The 21,523-nt window shown below is 39.4% G+C and overlaps 1 protein-coding gene across 1 annotated transcript in view; it reads left to right on the top strand.

Annotated features, from left to right (window-relative positions):
- Positions 1 to 21,523, top strand: part of Nyap2 (neuronal tyrosine-phosphorylated phosphoinositide-3-kinase adaptor 2) — a 251,709-nt gene that overhangs the window by 93,181 nt on the left and 137,005 nt on the right. Inside the window, exon 4 of the mRNA XM_085697751.2 lies at positions 16,271 to 16,572. Within this exon, the coding sequence (XP_085553877.2) occupies positions 16,271 to 16,572 (302 nt within the window). The remainder of the gene's footprint in view (positions 1 to 16,270; positions 16,573 to 21,523) is intronic.

Here is a 21,523-nt window from a genome sequence, read left to right on the forward strand (position 1 = left end):
AATAGGGAACTGTTTCCTTTTATTTTTAGAAGCATCATGGGCATTAAAACTGTGGCTAATATGTTGTGATAATAGCTTTTAATTTGTTATGTATAAAGATGTACGGGGCAGGATAGGTTTAATCAAAGGCAAGTTTTAACACCAGACCCTGGAGCCCCTTGGGGCTACCACATAAAGCAGATTATCCAAGTGCTTTCATTGACACATGAGCATTAGATTCAATTATTTTGTCTAAGGGAAACTAATCATGGAGAGTGCACTGTTCCCGGAAAACTATTCCAGTAAAGCAGGCCGCCAGACTTCTGGCCCCTGAGTAGGCAGTCTATGACATCTATATTTCAGCCTATTTCATTACTCCATTTGGGAGCATTAAGCAGATGTGAACCTGTTGTGCATAAAGATGGGTCATTGGTCCATTTACAGGAACTGAGCATCCACGAATAAATATTTGACACTTACAGCAGTATCTCTTGCCGTACATATTTACATGTCATTGATTATAAGGGTGAAGGATAGAGTTTTGTTTTTACAGTTATAGGAATAACTCTTTAATCGACTTCAAAAGTGCCAGGAAGTATGCTTCTCAGTCCATGTGTTTGCCATGGCAATGTGCACAATAAAAATATTTGCAAAATACTCTTTGTCCTTAAATAGGAAAAATGCTTCAAGAATAAAGTCTGACTTTCATTTACCTTTTCATTTGGATACCACATGTATCCTCAGGGATCACCGGGTAAGACATTACTCTCCTTATTTGATAAATGAAATGAATTGGAAATAAATTTACTAATCATCACACCTAGTTCAGGAACAGAATTAGAAACCAAATTCCCTAACTAGGATGGAGACAAAACACATGTTATAGAAGGGGTATGGTACCATGTGCTACTGTGTGTGTGTGTGTGTGTGTGTGTGTGTGTGTGTGTGTGTGTGTGTGTGTGTGATCAATAGTCTCTTCTCTGCAGACATAGGTCGCCTTCTCCATTTTGAAAGTTCTTCCTGGAAAGGGAGTGACTTTCTTGTTCTCTTTAAAAGTTGGGGATTTCAGGATGACATACGATTCTCTGTAGTTTGCCTTGTTGCTTCTTTCCAAGCTGTGTTCCCATTTTTACAATATTTTGGCTTGTTATATTTATTCTATTGAAGATACATTTTAGACAGTTGAAACCCTATAATATAACATATGTCTGGAAACTAGTCAAAATAATTATAGACTTGTTTTAATGTGGGCCTGAATTTCATTTAAATACCTGATCATGCAAAAGTTCTTTCTTATATTAAAGAAGCATTTTGGATATGTAAGAGATAAAGGGTTGTATTTGATCTTTTTCCTATAGAATTCTAGAATTTTAAGTTTGCATAGGATAGCTATAATAAAAACACAAAGTGACAATAGATAAGACATTCAGACTAAAGAAGAAAGAATTGATAGAAGATTCGGAGGTGGGGTGGAATTCAACCTAGTCTTTGATGAATCAGAGATACTTTTTTTTTCTAAAGTGGAGATGTAGTCAGAAGGAAATAAGACTCTAAGGCAGTGGAATCATTTGCGTTGAGAATAAAATGCAAAAGATGACTGAGCTGGGTCACACCACACCTCAGTTGTCTTACAGAGGAGCTGCACAGCCAGTCTAAGTATAAGCCCAAATGCACTAAAGATGGAGGAAGATTTTATCCTACTTCATTATTAGGAATATTTTCCCATTGCTGGGGAAAACTGAGGGAGTCCATGTCCTTAGCTGCGATGGTTAGCATGGTTTGTCAGCTTGACAGAGTCTAGAATTACTGAAGACACTAGTCCTTGGGCACCTCTGTGCAGGGTTATCTAAATTAGATGAGTTAAGACAGGAAGACTTACCCCAATGTGGGAAATAGATGCCATTCCCTAGGTTGCGGCCATCACCTGAATAAAAAGGAAAAGCTGAACTAAGCACAAGGATTCATCACTTTCTGTGTCCTGACTGTAGACATGATGGGGAGAGCTGTATCTTTTACCTGCAGTCATGCATACCCTGCTATGATGAACTGTATTCCTTTAAATTATAAGGTAAAAATAACCTCTCCTTCCCTTAAGTGGCCACCTGTCCTGAATTCAGTCACAGCAATGAGAAAAGAAACCAATACATTTTGCACAGGCAGACAAATACAATGCCTTGGTGACAGTTTGGAGAACAGGCAACATGTGTGAATGCTTGATAGAAGAGTAAAGAATTATTATATGGTGATGATGGTTATATAGCTACTGTATGGGCATTAAATCCTTGGAGCTGAACAAGAACTTGAAAGGTTTTAGTCTCCATGAATGAGAGCAACGTGGAGATGCAGAAGACACAGCTACAATAAGAGGAATGGGGGACTGGAGAGAAAAGCACCGGAACACATCACTTTCTCAGTGACATCGATTTTGAAGTGCCCATGCTTCAAATGAATGAAACTTAAGGAACTTTAATATTCCAGTCATTGTAAAGTGTATCCATTTAGGTCTATATCAATACCTTAACTTCAAGCAAAGTGAATCTTAACACTGATCCTTTAGGAAGACATTGGATTAGTTTTTATAAAACTGGTATATTTTTAGTCCTCAATAGTTTTTTCTTAATACATGTCCACAATTTTCTTAATCTTGAGGCACATCCCCCAACATAATTTAGTTGGTCTAAACATCAAAAATATTTCTGAGCTCTGAGAAATGAATTTTTCAAGAAACATTTCACCGTGCTCAAGTACACTAAATTTCCTGGTACATTCTATGCAGTCTTTAAGCTTTTGCACAAGAAATTTAAAGTGTTCATTACATCCCAAGTCACCATGGGCCTCCAAATGCTTGAGGAGGAGAGATACCTTATGTATGAGATGGAGCTGACATTAAAGATTGCTTCATTCCAGTCCTGTGATTTTATTTGGCAAATTATACCATTTCTCTGCTAGAAGGTCAATGAATGTCTGGCAGTATAATTGGGAGCTTTACAAATTTCAAGATAACTCATTTTTCTGGCTGTGAAATTTGAAGCCAGAAATAACTTTGGGTCATGCTGATCGTTTTTTGGCCAAGATTATGGAAAATCCAGATTCTGCAAAATAGAGTAGACATTTTACTTGTTTTTCTCAGAAAGCAATAACAAGAAGAAGCACAACAATACTAATGACAATAAATGTTTATTTGTTTATGTGTGTCAAATGCTGTGTCACAAATGATGATCTAAGCTTGGAACGTCAATAGATGCTTATTGACTGGTGGCGACAGACACTACTTTGGAAATAGTAAATAGCGAAACTGTGCTGAAGATCATGACATCTGCTACTTTCATATTTTTTTTTTCAAATCCACCACATTGCTTTCCATGTTACCACTATTAGCAAACTATATTCTTCCACCAAGGATCTTGTACAAGCTGTGTTGAGGTTTGAGTGCAAGCATAACTCACTCTCATAAGCATACAATTTCATCTCGAGAGCATAAGTGTGTGGGCCTAACAAAGAGCAGACACTTGGCTGATGTTCTCAGAATGCCATGGCTGTCAATTAATCTACTTTACAAAGCTGAAGGAGAATGAGATGCACTCCAGAGATTGGCTCAGAGAAGATTTGTTTAGAGCTTTCACTGTGTTATCGTAGGCATCTAAATTATCTATAAAAACCATATGACAGTCATATATCGACAATCTTCATTTCCAGATAAGGAAAGTAACACTGAAAAAAAAAAATAAAACTAATGGCCCCGAGGACACAGGAATAGTCCGTAGCAGAGCTTGAATTTTAGGTGCGTTAAGTTTGCAAATTTGCCACTGGGATATGGGAAACAGTCTTTGAAGATATGACTTTTGAGATAATAAAATAATGATTGACTAATCCTGCATGCCTCACAGAGCCATCGCTGCTCCTTTTCAATAACAGCTGGAGAGTGGCAATACCGATGAATTTAAAACCAGGATGGTTCTGAAAATAACTAGCATGTTTCTTGGAGGACATTAGTCCCCTTTGCCTCTGGAATTGTGTCTTCCTGCCTATTTGCTGAAATAATGCTCGCAGAGGGCTCAATGGTGAGTGAAGAAGACCAGCTAAGGAGATGATAGAGGGGAGTTGTGTGCTGACATTTAAGACCCAGAGAACTTGGGAAATGAAACAAGGATAGTTGCGTTTTTTTCTGTCTCCAAACAGGAGAAGCAGAATCCTCTGCAATAGCAGTGAATAGGTACAGATTTAGCTTTGATGAAACACATCTTGAAACACATCTTGAAAGTGTCCTCCAAGAAACTACATTGAGACAAAATCCTATGCATAATTTAGTCACAAGGAACATTGGAGAGGGCTGTGCAACTGCTAGCTGAGGTCATAAATGTCCTGATCTTTTGTGCTTTAGGCTCAAACTTTGACAACTGGTTAAGCCTGGATGTTCTTTCTATTAACTGGCCGAAACAGTGGTCGAGTGGGAATACATTATGTTAGAAGATTCTTAGGGGCAAGATGGGGGGAAAGATGGGTTCTCTATGGAGGTTCCATCTCTTAAAAGGCCTCAGATATTACAGAAAAGTGTGAAATTTTATGCCAAAGAAAGATAAAAGCCCTCCAAGGGCTCTTATTTAGAGCGACATGAACAAATTTGCATTTGGAAGCATGAATCTGGCATCGCTGAGAGGAAGATCAGCTAAGTGGCAATGGCATTAATTTCATCCTGGAGTGATGAGTGCTGTAAATCCAAAGCAGGTCAAGAGGGATGAGGAGCAAGGGATTATGCTCATCTCTGCGGTGAAGTCACTGGTCCAGAGAGAAGATGAACAGCGAGTGAGCACTCAAAGATCTTTCTCTCTTCCCCGTCATTAACGGAGAAAGTGACAACTGAGGGAAAGGGAGGAATAAAGAATATTGTTAAGCAAAAACAACACATAGCTCATTAATTATGACTCCTATGACTTGTTTTTGACTCTTCCAAAATATGTATATACTCATTCATCCACTTAGTGTATACTTAATGATTGCCCATTTTAGCCAGGCTCTGTGCAAGCAAAAGCATGGCAAAGCAGCAAGGTCTCATGAAGTTCTGCCTGACTGGCTATGTCACAGTTTCAGGCTCTCTTGATTCCATGTGTCAGCACTCAATGCCTGCATCTGAGAAGTCTCATTCATGTTCTGCATGAGCTGCAAAGTCACTTCCTGTCATGGGATTTCCTGGATTCGCAGTGGTGGTTAAGGCTGCAAGGCTTACTTTCCTTGTATGTACATGTTCCTTCCTCTAAGAACACGCCTGGCCACATGATGCTGAGTTCACGCTGCTTCTATAGTCTGTTGTTCCCTGAGGTTATTGGCCAATCACCTTTGTTTGTTGCCCAGCCAAATGTGATGTGGATTCGTATTTTCCTTTGGTAAATAATTAGTAACCGAAATAAGTTCCCCAATGGAGTTGTCCCATTTGATTAAAAATTATACTCTAGCAAGTCTAACCAATTCTTATAGCACTTTAAATATGCCTTAAAATTAGTTACTTCTGAAGTAGGAAGTTCAAGGTCATTACATTAACATTCTCTTTCTAGTTTCTACTTCTAGAATGGAAAAAAAAGCTACATATGGATAGCTAAGCTTATTTCTAGAAAATTGGCAGGTTCTCGAGCCATATTTGAAGTTTATGTTGGTTTTTATGACACAAAGTAGCGATTTTCAGAACTTCCTCCTTTTGGGTCAAATTGCTGGAAAAGATCTCGTACGGTGTGAACTTTTAAACTGAATACACAGATGATTTTCCATGTGCCATCTCTTCTTCAAGCTACAGCACTTTAAGAAGCGTGGAGATCTTATTTGTGTACGGAAAGAAGTAATGTTTCAATTTTAGATTCTGAAGTGGCATAGGTAATTACATATGCTAATCTTAAAAGCACTTGTCATATTTTCAGTAAGTCTTAAAGACGATCAGTGGAATTTTCTCTGCCTTTAATAAGAACCATATCACAGGCCTGACTCTTCAGAAGTTCTGAATGAGTGAAAGAATGTTAGAGACTTGTGTAATATATGCACAGACCCTTAGTCTTCCTGAGGTACTAAGAAAAAAAGAGAAAAGAAGGAGGGAAGGAAGAAAAAAGAAAAAAGAATAAACACATTTATTTTGCACAGTAGTGAAGGCTGGGAAACCAAACATGTCTCTAGTAGATTCAGTACTCATAAAGAGCTCCCTAGATCACAGAGAGGGCCAGCATCCTGGTCCACAGAAGTGCTGTTTTCTGGTACATAAAGATCCTATTTCCTGTTCTACAAAAAGGGCCTGCTTTCTGGTGCACAGAAGTCGTACTTTTTGGTCCACTGAGGTCCTGCTTCCTAGTCCACAGAAGTCTTGGTCCACAGAGATCCTGCTTCTTGGTTCACAGAGATTGTTTCTTGGTCCACAGAAAGCTTATGTATTCCTACATGTTCACATGGCATAGGCACTGAGGGAGAGATGTTCAGGTCTCTTTAACAAGGACATTAATCCCACATAAGAGATCTCCATTCTCAGGACCCCGTTATCCACCAGTTCCAAATGCTTCAGTCAGGAGGTTAGCAACAGATTCTGAGTTTTGGCTGACTGAGATTGGCACAGCATTCATTCTCTAGCACCTATACCTGATACCTTGGTAGGTAATTCATAATTGTCTTGTGCCATTTAAATGTATCATAACAACCCTGAAAAAAATCTAACCATTATATAAATATTAATAATTGAGAATTGAGAAATACACACCTCTTACCTAAATTTAGATATGTATTAAATAGACAGATGAAAGTATGTTTTTATTCTTTCTAAGATACAAAATTTTTGCATGTAGTTGAAATATTTTAGCAAGGAGAAAGAAATTTCACACTTAGTAATGTTAAATAATACACCTGAAACTAATGGAAACAGTTTCCAATCTTTGTGACATTTTTTTCTGTTTTATTTTTGTTTTTTCCTTGATTTATCTTATCTTTTCTGCAATAGTTTATTACAACAGTGAATGAAATGATATATAAAAACCTCATTTTAACACCTGGCTTAAGCATCCAAGAAGCATCAGCGAACAGCCAGACACAGGAAATTGATGTCTGGAAAAGAACCTAGGATTGTAAAGATATTAGAAGCAAAAAAGCAGAAAACAGATATCATAGAGGATATGAATGTTTGAGCCTAAGGCAAGAAAGCCACAGAGTATAGCTTTGAATGAGCAAGTGGGGCTCAGGGAAGATATTATGGGTAATGGTGAGTGAATAATTTGGAAGAAAATATGAGCACAACTTTATTTTACAGGAGCCAAGTTTCCACATCAATGTAGACTGCGTGATTAAAACACATATACAGGGCAAATGTACCAGGCAGTTAATTATTTTTATGCTTAGTGTTAAAACAGCAAGAATGCTTCTGGACAATATATTAGTAGCTGTTTTGTTTTGCTGCTTCTTCTCATTCTGGCTCTTTTATGATACCAGTTGCCTTTTCTATTATCAGCCTTTGCTTAGTGACAACTGTTGGGAGAAAATCATCTTGGTTCAGTTAGGACTTCCTGCAACACAGACACTAGGAAATTTTAACATGCTTGCTTCAACAAAATAAAATTTAGCAGTTGACATGCCTAAAGAATCTTAGGTTTGATGTAGCTTCCAGCAGATCTAGACTCAGGATCCGTAGAATGCTGGGACATGGGTTCCCACTATTTTCCTTCCAGATAAAAAACAAAGTCCATAACTTCCAACACAGTGATTGGGGTCCACCATGATTTGCCCAAGATGAAGCGTTTGCCAATCCCTAGTCCGGTTGTAGTGACTAGAAGCTCTACTATCAACCTGGCCTGAGGGGAAAATACCAACCCTCTAAATAAATGGCGTATGTTAACTCTAGAAGCTTCCCATTGGGCTCTTTTTTAGGTAAACTTTCTTGCATTGTTTCTTTTCTCTTCATTGAGCCAGGATTTACTAATATGGTGGCTACTTGTAGTAGTGAGCTTTCTGAGATCTGGAATAGCCTAGGAGTTAGCTTCTGGGCATATCTTTGGCTCTGTCTGGATTCTATTGCATGCCATGGGAAGACCCACTCACTGTGGGTCTTGCTGTTCTCTATGGAAATCCTGAATATGCATTCATTTTTCTCTGTTTCCTAATTACAGACACAAGCTTCAAGTTCCTACTCCCTTAGCTCCTCCACGAAAATGGGGGCATACGTGGAGTTGTGTGCCAGAATGAACCCTTTCTCCCTGAAGTTCCTTTCCTCACAGTAGCCTATCAGGGCAATGGGAAAAGAAACTAAGACAGCTAGTAACTGCAGCCATGCATGAGAAGAGTTTCTCACAAAGCTGTACATGAGAGACTGGGAGCAGCCACCATGCTGACCAGTCCTGTCTGGCCACACTGACTATGTACATATGAGTTTACCCAATTACCAGTTGCCAGACATTGAGGCAGACATGATTAACCATTTCTGGTTTTGTATGACTTTGGTTTGAGGCGTTAACCAGTCTGTATATGAGGTATTAGCCTCATGGTTCTTCCCCCATCCAATTTTCCTAAACACAGACCAGTGCAGCTGTAGATCACACCAGGAGGAGGCCCAGTTATTGGTCAGGTTAGAGTGGGCTGGGCAGTGACTCAGAATAAAACAGGATTAGCCTTTAGTCTTGTGCGTACAGAGAGAAGGCAAGAGGAAGAATGCATCAAATGCAAACTCTCTAGGATCCTTACCTAAATGAAGTCAGAGAATTGGCACCTTAGCATTCATGACTCATTCACTGTGAAACACGCAATGGGAAAGAAGCCATTGCTAACTAGGGCAGTGATCAACTTACCCACCAGGCAAACTTGGCTTTTATAGAGCTGTTGCTTCTTTCCTTTCAAATGCATTCATTTACTTTCTGGTCAGAAGTGCCCTAGCACTGTTACCAGATACATGCATAAAAAAGAATGTCCCAGTGACTCAGGTGTTCACAAAGGTAGAAATATACTAGATTTGGAATCAGTATCAGAAACGGACTTCCAAGCTTAGCTCTACAGAATCTTTGCAGAAAGCATCTTCTAAAGTAAGCAAATACCTCACTAGCCCCTCTGCTTGCTTACTGGTTTTCTAGAAGACTTAAAACAATGCATGAATGCGTGGACACAGAGACTAGGGTTCCTTTTCTTTCTTCTCTTTTTCCCAGTTGTTACTAAATAAGTTTTCATTGCAAAATACTGGTAATGTTTGCTTCAAAATTATTATGCACAGAATCCATACCCTTGTCACTTTTAAAGTTGAGATCTGATCGAAGGAACTCACCTTTCTGGAAATTTTGCTTCTATCTGAAAACCAGCCTTTCTCAAACATAGCAATCACGACAGGCAGGAAGATGAGCACCTTGTTGATCCCATGCATCAGAACATTTTAAAAGTTCCTGTTTCTCAAGTTTCTTTTTCAGTCCTGATCAACAAGTGATTTGGAAAAATGAAGCAAACATTTGAGAATGTTCTGCACAGAAGGGCTCTGTTTACCTAGACAGTCTTGCTACTTGCAGTTAAATATAAGACTTTGTTTTGATTTTCTTTGCATGAAGTTTTTTTGCATCCTGTGGTACCATATGCCGCACTTTTCACATGTGGATTTACCAGGCAAGCGATGATCTTATGAGAATAATTCAGTAGGATAGAGCTTAAAAGAAAGTACTTTAAAGCTAAGATTATAGACTATGTACTATACATCAGACTGATGCTGCTGGTACTTCATAGGTGGACACAGGCATGGATGATGAGTTTATAGAACAAATACTAGTATTTAATAAATTTTAAAAAGTGGTTTTATAAAAATTCAGGACCTAAAGATATGCAGTTACTGAGTGAGATATCTTAGGATATATAATGAACACTTTACACACATAATGTATATATGTTTATATATGTGTACACACGTGTGTGTGTGTTTGTGTGTGTATGTGTTTGTGTGTGTCTATATATCACTCAGATGTCCAGGTTTGTCCATTAGTCAGTAGCTCCTTCATTGTGTATGTGTTGTCACTTATCTTATTATTGTAAAAAAAAATTTGGTTATTTAATGAAGTATTGGCTCATAATTCCAGAGTGCACTGCATGATGGGAAGGAAGTCATGGTCATGGTGGCTGTAGCATGAGGCAGCTACTTTTTATTCATTGGGGAACTCCGACACAAGCAATGGTGTTGCTCACATGTTAGGGTAGGACTTCCCACCTCAATCAGCATAGCCAAGAAACACTCCCTCAAAGACATGCCCAGAGATTTGTTTCTGCGGTGGTTATAAGTCCTGAAGCTGACAATTAAAATTAACTGCTACAGGGTAGAAGTTTAAATGCATGTGACCCATTATTTATGGAAAAATCTGCTACCTTTTATAAATAAAGTCACATTTTATTCTCCATGTTTTATAGTGGTCATACTGATGAAAGACAACTTGATCCTGTTGCCTTACTTCCACTGTGTGAGAAGAAACAGACTTGTTTAAATTCAAGATTATGAAACTTGTTTTTTATTTTTATAACATGAGATGTGTCAGGCTTAGTCTATCTTGAGTGCTGGTGTCTTACTGCAAATGACTTTTTTCTTCAGCCCACGTAGCTTTCACTTGGAGCCAAGAAGTCCTACAGTAGAACTGGCTCTTCACCCGCCCAGCATCGTTTATATGTTCAGTTTGAAACAGGGGAGTGACCTATTTGCACAAGCATTTCTCCTTTCTGAGCCTCACATTTGTTTTCAGGCTTTCTCTTTGTTGCTCATTTGGTTTCCGAATTTCACAGGTTATACTTGCAGGGATAGGCATTGGGGTTCAATAGATCTCTCAGAGGGTCTCCATGTTCTTGTGTCCCCAGTTGAGAAACTGAATAATCACACAGCTGTGTCAGAAGTGGAAACAGGTTATTATGAAAAGGTATGCTTCCAAGAAAGGGGAGGGTCGGCACAAAGAAAGTTTACTGGTTCTAATAGTGAAGCTGTACAAAGTGACAGCGCTGTTATGCTGCAGTATGCAGGCTTTGGGGTTCATCCGTCTAGTGTGTGCTTTTCTGCCCACACTCTGTTACTCGGGGTTCTATATATGACTTCATATGTCATAAGTATCATTAGCATCTTAAATATCCACCCAGGGATGTGTGCATTAATGCTGTAATGAGTGCTACAGCTCCTACTTATGGATAAAGTACCAAATTTGCATAAGCAAAGCCTTACAGTTAAACCCTAATATAGCAAAAATTAAATTGATCAAATTCTTGATTTATTTTTAATTTTTTTTATAACGACCTATAGGGTCACCTTCAGACACCCCGGAGTGTCTCTGTGCTTCTGTCATTGGCCTGATTTAATGGAGGCAGAGTTGTTACCAGTCTTTCTCCTTTCCAAACTATCTTTTTCTTTTCAATATGGTAATTTTGTAAAGTTTTGTGTAAAACCTTCTGGTCTGAAGATGGTTTGGCTTTACTACATCATATCAGATCAGCTGATACTGAGATTTAATGAGGAGCCTGCCTGAGAGAGATGGAGATACAGGGGTGGCGAGGCAAGGCTTGGCCTTGGTACCCTTCTTTTATCTACAAAAGGAGAAAAGGAAGGAGAGACAATTGGACAGGAAGAACCCGAGAAGGTGCTGTAGCTATGGGAGCCGAGAGACACGGACATCCCCATATGAGACAGAAGCAAGCTCTCACACCTCACATGTCATTGTGGTTTGAATATTCCAGCTCGATGCCTGGAAAGATCTGCTCACCTCTAAGAATTTCTCTTGAAGCATATCTGAGCAAAGTTGCCTTTTGTTGTCCCCAAGATGCAGCCCAAGTGACCCAACTTTGCTGGTTCCCATCTGACTCCTCCTGAGGGACAATCAAAAAGGATGCAGTCAGTGTGATAAATTGTGTTCACAGTCACTGCAGCTAGCACGGAGGCTGCAACTTACATGCAGCCAATCCCTCGTGCATAGTCATTAATTAGCCAGACCCTCGTGAATACATTTTCTGGCCTCGGTGGTCACAAGATTAGTCTCTTTCAGGAGAAGCTGGAACGTCATGTGACTGCAACCTCCATGAGCCAAGGTTGCTGCATGTGACATCTCTAAGTCACAAGTGAGCGAGGGAGTATCAAGAGACATCCAAAGGGCTGGAAAGATAGCTCAGCTATTAAAGGAAAAGACTCACAACCAAAGCTCTAAGGAACACCCAAAACTATCTGTTACCCATGTTCCAAGCATATTTTTCTCTGCTTGGTTGGAAAAGGCATCCTCTCTGTTACCAATGCTCAATGTCAGTGGTCTATTCCACTATGCAGATGCTTCCTGTTTGATTTATTTGCTTATTTATTTGTGTGGTATTATCCATACGTGGAATCACCTATACCTGCGTCTGTGGAGGCTATATGTCAATATCTGGGGTCCTCCTCTATCACTGCCTCTCTCTTTCTCATTTTTTTTTGAGACAGAGTCCCCCACTAATGCTGGAGCTTACTCAGACTGGCTCATGGTTGTAAAGACTGGGAAGTCCAAAATCAAAGGGCTGAATATAGTGAGTGCTTTCTGGTTTCTTTATAACTTTGTCTAAGGCATCACAGAAAAAAAAAAGGTGAAAGATCACAAGATGTTAAACTGCAAACCTTCAGCCCTTTTATAATCATCAGAAATCCTTTCATATGAATGGAGGCTTTCTAATGAAATATCTATGACTGGTCTTTACTTACCAACACAGTTAAATTGGGGATTGCATTTCCAACACCTGTGTGTTTTTGAGAACACAGTCAATCAACAACAAATTGGAAACACACCCAAAATTTCTAGTGTGTTATTTCCTCAACACACTTCATGCATCATAGTACGTTTTCTCATCAAGAAGATCTCAATCACACACTACTGTAGCTATCACATGAGGTGCTTAATTCCCTACTTAAGAGAGGGGAATGCATACCCACACAATGCAATATCACTTGCCGCATCTTCCTGTTGCTGAGTGTATCTCTTGTTGTAATCAGAAGAATGTAAACCAAAGCTTACACACCACATATGAACAACATTCTTAAGAGGGCGGGTCACTATGTTTTAGTCATGGCTCCTTTTTCTATGTCAGAAGAACATCATGACCCCAAAGTGACTGATTATAGAATGAAGACAGAATGTGAGCTAGAGCTACAACTAATGAACCATTGCCACTTCGTGATGACCCAAATAGATCTGCCTAGGTCTGTGGCATTTTTGCCTTGCATTTATTTCTTCTGTCACTTTGTAAGAGCTATTCTGAGTGATAACAGCTCTTTTTAGGGTTCTGGATTGACAACATTAGAAATAAATGGATGAATTTCTAAAGGCCCAAACTCACAGATCATATTGACAGACACTGATGCGATTCTACTGTTTTGATTCTACTGTTACCCTTAGGATGGGATATCTTGCAACAGGCGTGTTAAAAAAAACACACAGAGATATGCAGCAGATTCAGAAACTAATTAAAAGCTTCACTGCACGGTCTGCAGTGTCCTTTGGACTCAACGCCCTTCTAAATCTCTTGCAAGCAGCTGTGTCATTATGCTTAATGCTTGCCCTTAACCTTGACTTGAACAAAGGCCTATGTACATGTAACTCACTCTTAGCCACATGTTCTCATTACGTATTCACTGCCAGGTGGAACTAAACTGGCATCTTTATACCTGCTATTGTTTGAAGCTCACATTGTATTTCACTTGGAGGAAGTGTTACTGTACATACCAGGATATTTATGAGCAAAAGTAGCATTACACAAAATTGTTTCATGCCGACCAATAGGTAATCCTGACACTAAGCAGCAGGGCTAATTATCTGGCTGGGAAAAGGTGCAGGCTCTATTTAGGTCAAAGGTAACAGATAAATTGCTGCTACAATTATTTCTAGTAACTGTCTCATAAATGCCTGTGTGCATTAACACATGCATAGATCTCCCTAGGTGAACATGTTCCTGGCAAGGAAGCAGCTGTCTAAATAAATCTTTAAAGCAGCTTTTGTTCAGTGATACAACGGAAACAAGGAAGAGACACGCAGATGAAAATAATTTAAGGCAAAGCTAGATGAAATCAAATATCTCATCTTCAAAGACATGTCATCACCAAGTGAAATCTTCCCATATGCTCAAGACTCCTCTCCCCACCACTAAGCCCATTTTCCCAGAAATTCTTAATGGTTTTTTCCACAAAACACTCTCTGCAAGTGTCTCATTTGTGTCTTGATTGATGGTCTTGAAGCAGACACAAAATTAAAATGCACAGAAACATTAAACGGGTTGTTTCCTGTCTTTGTATGAAAATCCACTTAGCTGACTTGCTGAAACTACCTGAGTCTTGCATGCCCGTTGCCCTGCTTTATCCTTGCCATCCATGTTACTAAGACGTCATATTCAGTGTCTAATTATTAAATCAAAATATTAAGCGAGAAATGACAGAAATAAGAGTTGTGTTTGAGTAGCAAATTATTGTTGTGAGTAAGTGCTAGACTCAAACTGTAGGGATCTTGTTGGGTCTTCTGGATTTTCCCACAGAGTACATGCATGTCTCAAAAGTCCGGAGTTCAGCAGTTCAGATACTTATATTATGATTTGTAACAGTAGCAAAATTACAGTTATGAAGTAGCAATGAGAATAATTTTATGGTTGGGGTCATCATATGAGGAACTGTATTAAAGGGTCATAGCATGAGGAAGGGTAAGGACTACTGCCCTAGTTGAAGATGGAAAACATTTAAGTTCTCAGTATTGTACCTATTGGAATTTGTTTTTCAAAAATTAATTTATTCATTTGTTTACTTATTTATTGGGGTTTGACGTTGAAATTCCACGTAAAAGAAATGCTCTACTATGAAGATACACTCACCAACCTGAAATCTTAAATTTATGATGAATATCATAATGGTATGAAAGACAAAATAATAGAATTCAAATCTTTAAGTTGCATCAAAAATCAAGATAAAATCATAGTTTACTATTTCTAAATAAGTCTGTATACTAGAAAGGCAGATTCAACAGACTTACAAAATTTGTGTACTCTGAATTACTTTTCACAAGTTCACACATTTCAGTGAAATACAAATACTATATACATGATTTTTCTTTTAGCTGTTCCTTTTAGTGGATGAGCTTGGTAGATAGAGAAAGCTCTAGGAAACTCCTCTAAAAGTCCACATACATATTCATGGTGTTTTCTTCATAAAGAGTCACCATTGTGTACAGTATAAATATCCTAAGAAGCATTTTCTCTGTAATTAACTGAACTTCAAACTACATTTTTCTAAATCTTCATATTTTCCTTAGTGAAACCTAAAACATATTAAATTTGAAAAGTCTTTACATCCTCAATACTTAGGATGTAGAGTCACATCAGGATGAAGTCTTTTATACGTCATTAAATGTTTCTAATCTGTGAGGTGGGGCTCACTGCTTGTTGGTATCAAATGTTTGACATCGTGCGATGGGGGATGTTTCTAGAGAACAAAGGACAGACAATTCAGTCCTCAGTCTGAAACTTGTTTCCTCAGCCCTTCTTCTACTGCACTTGTTCTCCTGTCTTCCTCTATGCAACTGTCTTCCGGTCTCCCTTCTTAGATGTTTCTTTCCTTCTTCCTTCCTCCTTTCCCTTCTCCCCCCCACCCCCACATTCCCTCCCTCTCTTCTTGCTCGTCTTTGGGTTTCATTTCTAGTCTTTTCCCTTCTCCCACTTTGTCTTCCTTTGTCCCTCTCTCCCCTGTTCTCTCTTCCTTCCTGAAGACTTACTGATCCTCTCTCGTCTTTGCCTTTTTCATTCTCTCTGTCCGGTCCTTATTAACAGAACCTTTCCTGCTCATGTTAATTCCATTTTTTCTCAACATGTTAAGCAGGCAATTAAATTAGCGATGGTTTTGAAGAAAAGAATGGTGACCAGTCACTTAATGGAAGCTGATCTAGAGAACATAGTCACCAAATTTTTGTCTACGTTTCATGCCATGAGACAAGATTCAACTAAAAGTACTTTTAAAAAAAGTGTGGTTGAAGATAAAATCTGTTATGTAGGATTTTCTCCCATAGGATAGTAAGTCCATCGGGAGGTACAGGTGTCTTTAGATGTATGTTAGCCTTTCTGATTCTGATCAAATTGTTTTGGTTTTACTTTCAGAATTTGACTTAAAAGTATAGACTGCTTTCATTTCATTTAAGACTGGTTATGTGTCAACCCCTTGCAAAATGGTGTACTTCAACAGTGAGAATGTTCACCTCTGAAAATTCTGGTGAAAAGGCTGGTGGTGTCTGGGCTTTCAAGTATATCCTGGCTGGTTTTTCTCCTCACAAGTGGTCTCTGGTTTCTCTTACAGCATAGGGGGAGACGTAGGGCGAGGCCAGGACGCCAGCTACGCGGGCAAGCATTTCCGCATGGGGTTCATGACGATGCCTGCTCCACAGGACAGACTCCCACATCCCTGCTCCAGTGGATTCACTGTGAGATCTCAGTCCCTGCACTCCGTCGGGGGCACCGAGGACGACAGCAGTTGTGGATCCCGGAGACAGCCACCTCCCAAGCCCAAGCGAGACCCCAGCACCAAGCTTAGCACTTCATCTGAGACAGTCAACAGCACTGCAGCCAGTAAAAGTGGGAGACCTCTGGAAAGGCCAGAAGGTAAACTTACCATGCCCACTTCCCAGTCATCTCCAAGGGCTTCAGCTTCCGGGAACCTGTTTCCTTCTCCTGAGTCCCAGGAAAGAAACATTAAGGGTAGGAGTCATTATGGTGTGGTGTCAAATGACACCTGATCGTACTTAACATGCTCAATGAGAAACCCAGATAGTACAGGTGATGCAGTTCAGTAGTGGAGGGCATGGGTGGGTCCCCAACTTCAGTCCTCAGTTAAAAACAAAACAAAAACAGACAAGGTAATGTGTTATCATTATGGCCCCTTTAAGGCTTTCAATCATTCAAAAATTAGTTTTTGATGTATATCTACTATTTATATTTTCTTACTTGTATTATTTTGCTATTTACATAGTTAAAAAACATGTTGGGTGATTAATGGAATGTTTTATGGTGGAGATTTTAATATGGGAAAAATATGAGGCAAAATTTATGATCATACCTTTTAGAAATAACCAAATTTTACATCATTTCCTTCCTTGTGTAGAAGTAGCAGCTAAGTATTTCAGTCTCTGCTTTGTAAATCGTATTTCTTCCTTTGTAGTAATTTTCCCCTCAGCTATGAGATACGCAAATCAAACATAGCTACTGTGGGTATATGAATACAAATTTGGCCTAATATCTCACAAATCCCTTAGTTCTTCTTGAATAAGGAAGCCCATGGCTTACTTGAGCTTTTCCCCAAAGCTTCTTGGTTGAAGTGGCATACAGGGTGAGCTTTGACACAGCTCTCCCAGTTCAGGCTGTTAGAGCAAATTGCCTTTGGCTGACTGGTTTACGAAGAGTGGCAGTTCATTTCTCCTGCTCTGCTTAAAAGCTCAGGAGCCAATGTGATCTTGGAATAGAGTTCCCTCAAGTCTTCGGAATCCTGTCCTCTCATATTCTTGCCTTGTATGACATGCCACTGAGTCTAGGAATCTTAAATAATCTTAAGCTCTGACCTTGGAGCCCTGCTACCTTCCCAAGTCACCATGTTACCTCCCCAAAATCCATCACACTGAGCTTAAACTTTTAACACTTTAATTTTGGGGAGCACAACATTGTGTCCCTTGTTTCAAGCCATTTGAGGGTTTGTGTGTCAGCTGTGAGGCATGCCTCCGGGTCTCCAATGCAGCCAGTGGTGAGTCAATAGCAGACCTCTGCCTAGCCCTGTGGTCTTCCTTCTACCCGGCCCATGTCTGAGTTTGTAGCTTCCCTGAATGCCAGAGTACCACGTTTTAGGTCTGTTTGTAACGAGAGGAAACGGTGGCATCTTTTTCTCATCTGATAATTCTTTGCCAAATGAGATTTCCAGTTCTTCCTGAAGGTTCTGGCATGCCTCTTGGCCCAGGAGCTCACATGTGGTCTGAGAAATAAGATGCCCGTGGGTAGCATGTCATCTTTTCCTCCACTCTTCTCACAGCTTTCTCCTCACTGCCCAAACATAATCTCAGTGAATTGTTAAGTCATGTAGACCAATGCCTAGAAATAGAACAAGTCCTTTAATTTTAAAAAGACAGGCTTCTTCTTTAATAATATTGTTTGTTCACTCCTAGACTCTGAATCTCTTTTTGCATGATTCTAAGTAAGAAATGTGTTCTGCACCTTGTGCACAGCATGTTTATGCTTTTAGAAGCAACAAATATTTAGTTTCTTTATTAATAAGAGCTGGGGAATGGGACTTTTACAAATTTTAAATATTGTTTCTCAGTTTCATGAAATATTTAAACATGGTGTCTTTCATTTCTCTTTAGTCTGTGTGATCCTATGTCTAAATTCAACTATCCCGTGTTTCTACTTTCAGAACTACATAATCGATTATATTAGGTTTCTTGACAAAGAAAATTAAAGAGTCAAGACAGGAATCTCTGAGCAACAAGGCCTAAACATAGTCCAGAGTGATTCAAAAATTAAAGAAAAAGTGTACAGAGCAGGGCATGTGCACTCATAGCATTTTGGAGACTTAGATGGGGAGATCCCAAGTTCAAGACAAGCCGTGAAAATAGAAAATTTCAAGATAATTTAGGCTGCAGAGATGGAAAGGGCTGTGCCACACATCCATGTGTGCAACACATCCAACTACTGGAAGGAACACAGTACGCACACATCAGAGGAGCCCTACTAAGAGGAGGGGAAAGTGGAGTGTGAAACTAGGGGCACAAGTCATGACAACTTGCTCTTAGAAGCAATACCTGGATGACTGTCAATCACCTTGAAATGGAATACATCTACATCCACTTGTAATGCATTGAGTGACCAGATCCTGAAAGCTAACATTTTCTCTCAGGTAGCGTCACTGACTAAGTATCAAGTGTTCCTCAGGGATAGTTATCAAGCAGAGAGTAACCCTTTAGTAATTGCTTTGTTTCTTAAGGCAGACATAAGAAAGTGACTCAGTTTCTCTGGTAAGGACTTAAGTTAGAAAGTTAAACATAAAATTTACTTGAGGGTCTGGTTTGATCAAATGCTCCATTAGTCCCAGTCCAGCTGGCCTTGGTGAGCTCCTATTAGATCAGTCCCACCATTTCAGTGGGTGGATACACCCCTCGCGGTCCTGGATTCCTTGCTCATGTTCTCCCTCCTTTTGTTCCTCGTTTGGACCTTGGGAGCTCAGTCCAGTGCTCCATTGTGGGTCTCTGTCTCTATCTCCATCCATCTCCATATGAAGGTTCTATGGTGATATGCAAGATATTCATCAGTGTGGCTATGGGACAAGGCAAGTTCAGGTACCATCTCCTCTGCTGCCCAAGGAACAAGCTAGGGACATCTCCTTGGACCTGGGAACCCCTCTAGAGTCAAGTCCCTTGCCAACCCTAAAATGGCTCCCTTAATTAAGATATCTACTTCTCTGCTCCCATATTCACTCTTCCTCCATCCCAACCATCCCATTCCCCCAAGCTCTCCCCAGTCTTCCCCTTCTCCCTTCCCTCTGTGGCTGTCAATGAGGGCTGACTGAGAAGCCAAAGACAATGGCACTGGGTTTTGATTCTACTGCATGGACTGGCTTTGTGGGAGCCTGGTTTGTTTGGATGCTCACCTTCCTAATGGGATGTGGGGAGGAGGTGGGAATTTTTAGTAAGTAATAAATAAATACATGCATACATACATACATAAAATTTTGAGAAAAGTTACTTGAGAGGGTCTGTGACTTACAGACCATTAGGTCCAAATGCAATGTTTCTCTTCAGAAAAGATCTCTCAGCTGTGTGGGTGGTGATGGTTTAAGTCCAATAAATGGCAAAACACCATTTGCTCTGCAAATTTACCTTTCTCTCTGGAACTCATGAGAAAGAGACAATTGCAAAGCCATATGCACCCAACGGTCTTCTATAAGTTACTAGAATAATAAGGGCAGGGTTGAATCAGGGCCTAGTTGAGAGATGGGAGGAAAACTCTTGAGTTCAAGAGCATGTGCACATATATCCATACTCAAATCCCACATTATTTATATTTGTAGGTTGATATTTTATGAATCCTCAGTTCTTTATCATTAGGAGCTCACTGGGGCTTATTGTAGAGCCCATGTTGTCAACATTCTAACAGAAGAAAATGTGACTTTTATACATCTTAGCCTGTCTTTTCTTCTTACCTGAAATGTCAGCAAAATCACAATATTGATTCAGGGGCCTTAGAATGATTTCCATGGTAACCAGCTGCTATTTAAAGAGAGGATTATGACTTCCTAGTGAATAAACGTAAAAGGAAGTGGACTTGAGCAAAAATAGCTTTTCAGAATTAAGAAAAGGAAAGAAATTTGAACACACACAAATCACAGAAAGGCAAAGAGTAAGCTTTGGTGTTTAAAAGTTGTTCTATCACATTCAAATATACATTGGCATTCAAGAAGGATCTTCTACCATAGTAATGCCTCTAAAGTTTTTTTTTCAGTGGATACTATAAACTTACAATTAGACAACTACAAATATTTAGATAGTTGGGGTTTTTTGTTTGCTTACTTGCTTGCTTTTGTTTTTGTCTCTCTGGGGAGGTTGTTTTTGTCACAGAATAAAAGAAAAAGAGTTCTCTAGGAAGAACAACAGGTCACATGAGCTGCTTCTGGTCAGTTATTCAACCAAAGACACAGCTATTCAGTTTTCCCTCTGTCATCATCCTGTCTTTAGAGAACCAATTCCCCTTTAAACACAGTAAGAGAAACAGTGCCTGGAAACTGTCAAGAGATTCCTCACAGCATGAAGAGGCAAGTGCCAAACAAGACTACTTTTTCTAAACTTTGAGATAATATCGACGGTACCAAAATATAAATGGTGACATTCCTCCCTCATAGCTTTATTATGACTTGGTGTGTCAATGTTAGTGGTGTGTATGGAGAAAATAAATTGCTAAAGGAATATAAGCTTAATACAATATTAAATGTCATTAATAGTTTTTGCATCAAAGATATTCAAAACAACTATGGAAGGGAAAAACAGGAAGCATTCCCTGGAGATGAGGATGGTTGGGAGTGAATTTGTGGGTGCAAGAAACTAAACCTGGCTTCTCAGCAAGAGCAGCACATGCTCTTAAACACTGAGCCATATCTCCAACCCAGAGTTAATGTTTTCACCATGAAAAGCTATGTTAAATCATCCAAATTAGTCATCTCAATTTAGCTGTCATACAATATATGCATATTACAAACCTGCACAGTAAATGTGACAAAGTGTAAATATTTTTATTCATTCAATTTTCATTTTATGAGTATAAGTTTTTGTCTACATGTATGTGTATAGCATGTGCATGCTCAGTGCCATAGAGGTCAGAAGACAGCGCTGGAGTACTCGGACCTGAAGTTACAGATACTCATGAGTTGCCAGATGGGAGCCAGGAAGAAACCTGGAGCCTTTGCAAAAGCAGCCAGTACTCCTAACTACTGATTCATCTCTCCAATCCCAGGTCTAAAACAATTTGAATATTAAAAATATATAAATATAGATAGGTATGATAATCTATTTGCTATACT

Source organism: Myodes glareolus, chromosome 1 (assembly GCF_982192425.1).
Source record: "Myodes glareolus chromosome 1, mMyoGla1.1, whole genome shotgun sequence".
NCBI classification, from domain to species: Eukaryota; Metazoa; Chordata; class Mammalia; order Rodentia; family Cricetidae; genus Myodes; species Myodes glareolus.